General features: G+C 36.7%; 1 protein-coding gene across 1 annotated transcript; it reads right to left on the reverse strand.

The window, feature by feature from the left end:
* Positions 1 to 1,533: 1,533 nt before the first annotated feature.
* Positions 1,534 to 2,493, reverse strand: LOC121460614 (C1GALT1-specific chaperone 1-like). The gene has a single exon (XM_041671048.1). The coding sequence runs from the start codon at positions 2,491 to 2,493 to the stop codon at positions 1,534 to 1,536; it is 960 nt and encodes a 319-aa protein (XP_041526982.1).
* Between the last annotated feature and the right edge of the window lie 4,933 nt (positions 2,494 to 7,426).

Here is a 7,426-nt window from a genome sequence, read left to right on the forward strand (position 1 = left end):
TCAGTCAAAGGCCTTAGCATAATATCTTATAAATCATAGAACTTTGATATGTAGCCTAATGACTTTAAAAAAAACTAAGATATCCTTGTATAGTTTATTGTCTCTGACAAATTTTTCATGCATATTTATGTGAAAATTTGGATATAATCTGTATAACATGATTTTTTTCCTAAGGTTTATCTGAAAGGATCCATAGACAACGTCTAATTTCAGAATTCAAACAAGGCTGAGAGGTGCATCATCACTTTAAAAAATACAGACAAATTATAGGTAGCTTTGTTAAATATGTCATTTTATAACTGGAATGTTGTTTAAGTGGATACTGCCAGGGTCTCAGCGGTGGGATGTCCTTTTCTTTTCCTCTCTCTCTCTCTCTCTCTCTCTCTCTCTCTCTCTCTCACACACACACACACACACACACACACAAACACACACACACACACACACGGTTTCACTGTACTGTATATTCCTGGCTGTCTTGGGACTCACTACTCACTATGTAGACCATGCTGGTCTCAAACTCACAGAAATCCTCCCACCTCTTCCTCCCAAGTGCCCAGATTAATGGCATGTACCACCACGGTTGGTTCAATTAAGACTTTTTTAAAAGTATTTTGTTAGTCATAAATTCACAGTTAAAATTTTATTTACATGTTTGGAAACTAAAGACATAAAACTTTAAATGTGAATACACAAAAGTTTCCCATGTATTTTATTGTTTGTAGTTTAATATGCATCAAATAAATAAATTTATAAATGTGTTTCACAAATTCTAATTGGTCTTAATAATAAAAACTCAGAGTCAGATATTAGCAGGAGAAAGCTGAAAGATCAGAGATACAGAGCAGCCAGTCACTAGTGAACTCTACTCAGACCGAAAATCTGATCCTGTCTCTAGGAAATGTAAGACCGAATGCTCTGAGCTCCTGTGTTCTTCTGCCTTATATTCCTCTTTCCATCCCACCATATCAGTCCAGTCTCCATCTCTCTAGTGTTGGGATTAAAGGCATGTGATCCCAAGTCCTGCAATCAAAGGTGGGAGCTCTGTCTCTCTTAAATCTGTATCAGCCTAGGGTAGACCTGTCTTCCTCTGCCTCCAAGTGCTGGGATTAAAGGGTGTGTCACCATTACCTGCCCTCTGTGGCTAGCTCTAACTAGTAGTGGCTTGGCTCTGCAGATTTTTAGAGACAGGGTTGCCCTTTCAGTCTGAGGTAGAGGTAAGAACTAGTGCCTCATTTCTCTGCTTCTCTGATCTTCAGGCAAGATTTGTTAAATCAAAAACAAAATATCACCATATAAATGCATCCTTTATTTGAACTCTTGTTATTAAAGCTTTCATCTACAACACGTACAAATTTTACAAGTGCTTTAAGGGAAAATAACACATTATCTAAGGATATAAATTGAACCTCAGTGTGTAGTAACACAATATGATATTAGACCAGGAAAGAGGCACTCTCCTGTGTTGGTTATATTATTTTTTTGCAGCCACTAGGGCTTCTGTAGTTATCAAATACAGGCTCTTATTATTTTTCAGTCGTTGTCAGAACCGTTTGGAGGTAAAAAAACCAAAGCATCATTGAAAAAATGTCCAAATGCCCTAAGACGGTACACCCCGTACATCATCACATGCATCTCATCAGGAGTCAGTCTACTGAAAGTGATGGCCATGTCAGAACAGCATCCTTCCACTATATCATGTGGGTAGTCAGTAATTGCCTCTTTAATAAACATCCCAATAGTTTTGGTATTAAATAAATTTTTTCCTTCCTCGTCTTCAGCATTTTCTGCCAACACTCCCTCATATCTCAGGCAGTGTGCTAGCAACAGATCTTCAGACATCCTCCAAATCCCTGTTTCCTCTTCCGGACACTCACTTGGACTGACAGTGAGAAGTCTGTTGAATCTTTTCATTGATTCTATACTTAAGACAACTCCTCCGTCCACTCTCACATATTCATGGCTTCCGGAAAGTTCAGTGTGACCTAGATAGAAAGGTTGTGATGGATCTTTTCTTAATAAAAAATACTTTAAGTTTTCGATCACAGCAAATGTGGTGGGATATGCAAGAAAGAACCAGTTATACTGGTCTTTGTATGTATTAAAGGCATATATTGAAGCTTGTTTCATCATCAACCAGGAGTCATTCTCATTCACAGTTACTGACTCCAACACCTCAACATATTCAGAACTGAAGAACTCTGCTTTATCGCAGTGTTTGGCCCAAGTCTCCTTCACTGCAGCCCACAAACTCACATCTTGAGGTGTGACAAGCATGATACAGTAAACCCGGATGCTGTTACTAAGTTCCACGCGTTCAGCTTCTGCCATTTTCAAGACGTCTTCTTTGTTAGGAGCTTGCAGGTGGTGATGTTCGTGGTGGTGCATCCTGTTTCTGTGACCTAGCCTAACGTGTCCAAGCATCGTGATCAAGGCGAAGACGGTACTTCCGAACATCACACCCTTCAAAAACGGGCTGCATTCTGAAATCATCTTTCTGAGGCTAAAATGGCTTAGCGGTAGAAAGCACAGCCACCTATGGTTTCCTGCTCAAATCCAAGCTATTCCCTTATACTACTGACCTGAGAGCAATCGATGTGAGTGGTACCCTTAGCGTTGGGTCTCTAAGGAGATGGCAATGTAGGAAGTTGTGGTCTTAAAAGTACGGACAGCCTGAAGGGACAAAGAAGTTTGCTCATCACCGGCATTCAGGAGCAGTTTACTAACTAGGACACCAAAGGAGTCTTGAAAACTACCAGGGTATCTGGGCTCTTTGATCCTGGCAAATAACCATAGCACTCTGTGTAGTTACAATAAGTAGCTAAAACCAGAATAAACTTGCCACAAAAGTCCAGTTATTTGCCTAAATAACTAACAATGTTATGGGGTTGGAGCAGTGGTAAGGGTATGTAATAATCAACCGTGTCTTCAGGGCACCAACATGAGCTTCACTAAGGTTTTAGTTTATTTTTTCTTTTCTTTAAGTTGTTTGCAGAAAAGGATATTCAAGCAAAGCAAAAGTAATCTATAACTGAAAAAGAGATGCAAGAGATTCAATCGATCTCCTGCAAAGACAGAATTCCATTTCTAGGCTCTCACAAAGCCAAGTCGTGCAGTAGGATCAAAAACCCATTGCCATGGTTCTCAGTAGTACTCATTGTCCGCTATGTTCAGCGAGTCTGGTTTTATCCCATGCTTTTTCAGACCCATGCCAGCTGGCCTTGGTGATTTCCCAATAGAACATCCCCATTGTCTTAGTGTGTGGGTGCACCCCTTGTGGTCCTGAGTTCCTTGCTCATGCTCTCTCTCCTTCTGCTCCTGATTTGGACCTTGAGATTTCTGTCCAGTGATCCAATGTGGGTCTCTGTCTCTGTCTCCTTTCATCGAGCCTAGGCAGTTTGGATGCTCACCTTACTAGACCTGGATGGAGGTGGGTGGTCCTTGGACTTCCCACAGGGCATGGAACCCTGATTGCTCTTCGGGCTGATGAGGGAGAGGGGCTTGGTTGGCGGAGGGGGAGGGAAATGGGAGGCAGTGGCTGGGAGGAGGCAGAAATCTTTAATAAATAAATAAAATAAAATAAAAAGAATTCCATTTCTATATTCACCTAAAACAATGAAGAAAGACATGTGTTACCATGTGCACACTTAATAGTATGCCCTTTTAATAGTAAGAGTTTGCTATGTACCTTTTCTGTCTTATTTCCCTTTTCCTCCGTAAGCTTTGCCTGTCCAAGGCCCTTTGCATATTCTAGACACTGTTCTGACAATGAACTTTTCTAGCATGACTGATTAGATGTGATTTTGTAGCTAATATGATACATCTTCTCACCATTTGCTCCTAGTTTTCTGAGAAAAGTTTGCCTGCTCTTCCATAATAATTTGAATAGTCTGTGCTGTACCCATATTTATGGTATATAGATTCCATATTAGTATATTGAACACAGATATACCCAGACTCATGTGCAACTATGGATGCTTACGTTTATCTGTCTTCTATTATAGATGACAGATAGTTTACTGTTTTTCCTGTGTGTCATCCAACAATTAGTAAAATATTCTTGGCAGTAACTATGATAATGTATTTTTGTTATTATTAACTAATGCCTAATTGTTCTTTTACCTACCATGCAATGTAATAAGCATGTAACATTAAATAATTATGAGACATTGTCCTAAATATTTCTTTGAAAGATTTCCTGCTTTTATAAAAATGGGGATGGTTTTTTGAAGTATTGCTGGGGGTAGTGAAAGGATAGTCTAACTTTACCAAATCTAATATATCGAGACTAGGTATGGCCCTCAAACGAAAAATGTTGAATAAAGATTAATTCAATGAAAACATTGCAATTCTAAATAGAAAGTGATTAAGCAAAACACCCTGCAATTAGTGGGATGTGCATTTTTTTTTTTTTTTTTTTTTGCCCTTACACAGTAAAACAGAGGCAGTTTGGAAGATGTAGAAAAGACAAATTCATAGCCATTGAAGTTCTAATCCAGCTGTTCTATGTAAAGTTGAATAGCTAAACAAGTTTTACAGTTTCTGATTTTCTGGCTTTTCAGGAAACTTGCAAATATTTTATGAAGCCTTTTAAAATGCAGTTAAAGAATACCAACACACCGTATTTGAAAACATATAATAAGTACATAGGACATTTTAGGACATTTCCCCTTACTTTTTTCTTCAATTTCATATACTTGAAACACTCGTTTGCCTGCCTAATTATAATGTACCTAAGGAGCACACAGTGATTTACTTATATTGAAAGAAAAATGATTCTAACCTATGTAATGCTCTGTCTATAAAAACACACAAATAACAACAATAACACCAAAACCTCTGGCTTTATTAAATGTCAACAGATAGAAATTAATTTTCATAACTGAATTCACTGTGAAAAAAATCTCAGACTCTTAAAATTCAAAATGATTCTTTCTACATCTAACAAAATCCTTAAGTTTTAGAGACATCTAACCAATATCATTGGCTAACTTTCTAAGCTTTTCTTTCTTTCAACATTAACCAGATTAAAATCCAGTTACACATTTAACTTTTACTACATGGATTCTTAAACAGTTCTCTTTCTACTATTTAAATATTTAAGATGAAATGAAAAGACACTGAACCATGTGTGGGTAACAAGCCTGTAATCCTAGCTACAAGAAGACTGAGGGAGAAGTGTGTGACATCACAGCCCGCCAGATCTATGTAGAGAAGGTTTCTCTAAAAATGAACACACAAACAAATTGAAAGGGACATACTGGTTTTGACCTTAAGTGTGTGTGATGTGTACGTTTGTGTGTATAAGTCCATTTCTTTGTGTGAGTCCTGTCTTTTGTTTTTTGTCTTCACAACTCATATATTTATTGATCATGGCTTTCTTGCTTTAAGCCAGCATTGGCAGCTCAGTCAGTCTCAGTACCCATCTTTGTCTGAGACTCTGTCTCGGCATCAGTAATATTGGGATTACAGATAGAGTTCCATACTGCTCTAGCAATTACATGAACTCAATTCCTTCATTTTTGGCTAATATGTTTTATTTACTGAGCTATTTCTCCACCCCAAGACATACTTGTACATTAAGGCATAGAAGCTGAATGAAAGATGACAATTTAAAAACATTAATCTAAAAAAAAAATATTGCTTTCAATTACAATTTGGCTTTAAAAACTCCTTAGAAAAGCAATAAATAAGCCTTATTTTTATTGATGTTTAAATATTTTTATAACTTATATTCCATTTTTAATTTGATAGTATCTCTCCTTGAATAAATACTTCTTGTTTACACAAATTTCTAATGTGATAGTTTTTATGAAGGAACTAAAAGCTCTGGTTAGCTCTTCTTATGGCAATTACTGTAATATTTCATTTTTACTGATTGCACATTTATTGTGAATTTAAAATCCCTTGTTTTTCTACTGTTTTGAATTCCTTTACTTTAAAATAATGTAATTCATATTTTTATATTAACTTTTGCTATTTTCCCTTCATTTTCTACCCACCTCCATTCATTCCTCAGTGAGGGAGAGGCCTTCAATAACGAATTAAAAAAGTCTATCACATCACTTGCCACAGGACCAAAGTCCTCCTCCCACAACTAAGCTAAGCAAGGTATTCCTCCATAGGGAATGGACACCAAAGAACCAGATCATGCACTAGGGATATATACTGGTGCCGCTGCTAATTGTCCCCAAAACTGCCTATGACACACAACTGTCACCCACATTCAGAGAGCCTAGGTCAGTCTAATGCTGGTTCCCCAGCTGTCAGTCTGGAGTCAGTGAGCTCCCACTAGCTCGAATCAACTGTTTCTGTGATTATCATTTTTTTTTACATGTACATTTTACAATTTTCTTTTTTTCTGCCCTAAAACCTAGACATTTCCTTGATTAATTCAAACATAATCTGAAATACTTCGCACAAATTTTAAGACAAAGAAAGGAATTTGTAAACTGAAGCCCACAAACAAACACTTTTCCTATCTCTTGTATTGTTTCTCTGCATTCAAAGTTCTATTCTTATTTGCTTCATGCAAATGAGGAAATCATTTAGGTTTGTGTGAACTAGTTGCAGAGTTTCAATGTCCAGTACCATCTTTTCTTTTAGGTAGAAAATGGCATGTTGTTAAATACTTTGGCATTATTTACTTTATGCATGAATTCGATATGGACAGAAAGCAAATCATCAAAACAAAGTAAGGGCAGAGACTTTGCAAGCAAAATACAGTCAACATTACTAATTTTCTATCCTAAGAATAAAAGAAGAAGATAGACTCACAAGAAGCAGCAATATGTTATTTGGTATACGACAACTAATCATTTGTTCGGAACAGGATTTTTGCAAGTACCATCACCTAATATTTAATCATACTTGTTTACATAAATGAGTTTCTGTAAAATATTCAAGCTATTTGTAATCAATCCATTTAATCTCATGATTTATAATACTGAAGCATTTGCTTTGTGTACTTGGACACATAGAAGGATGCTTTCCTAAGATATCTTACATATAACCTTTAATGTGCTGCAGAAACTGGTAATTGCACATTTTTCATAGTGATAAAATTTAAAATTATGTTTTACAATCTTGTAAAAATTTACAATAGTTCACACTGGAGAGCCTTTGTTTGATGTCTTCAGAAGACTTCAGAGAGGTAAGCAATTGGTATTTCAGTGGCTTATTAATCTACCTGTAGACCTTGCCTGATAACAGTAGCTAGGTTTTTAAAGCATTACTTGAAATATTCCCACTTGGTACTAATATTGATAAAATACTTTGTCTGGGTGTTAAAATTATCTCTCAAAGAAACTTGGCTCTAGGACATCCACATGTTTGTCATGGTTTATTTCCCATGTGGTGTGAAAGTCATGGTAGTTGTACCCTGTTACAAAAAAGGACAGAAAACAAAGCTAATGATTATATGTTG

This window comes from Microtus oregoni, unplaced genomic scaffold (assembly GCF_018167655.1).
Source record: "Microtus oregoni isolate MIOR12 unplaced genomic scaffold, Mior012 000021F_ref0000039, whole genome shotgun sequence".
In the NCBI taxonomy this organism is placed as follows: Eukaryota; Metazoa; Chordata; class Mammalia; order Rodentia; family Cricetidae; genus Microtus; species Microtus oregoni.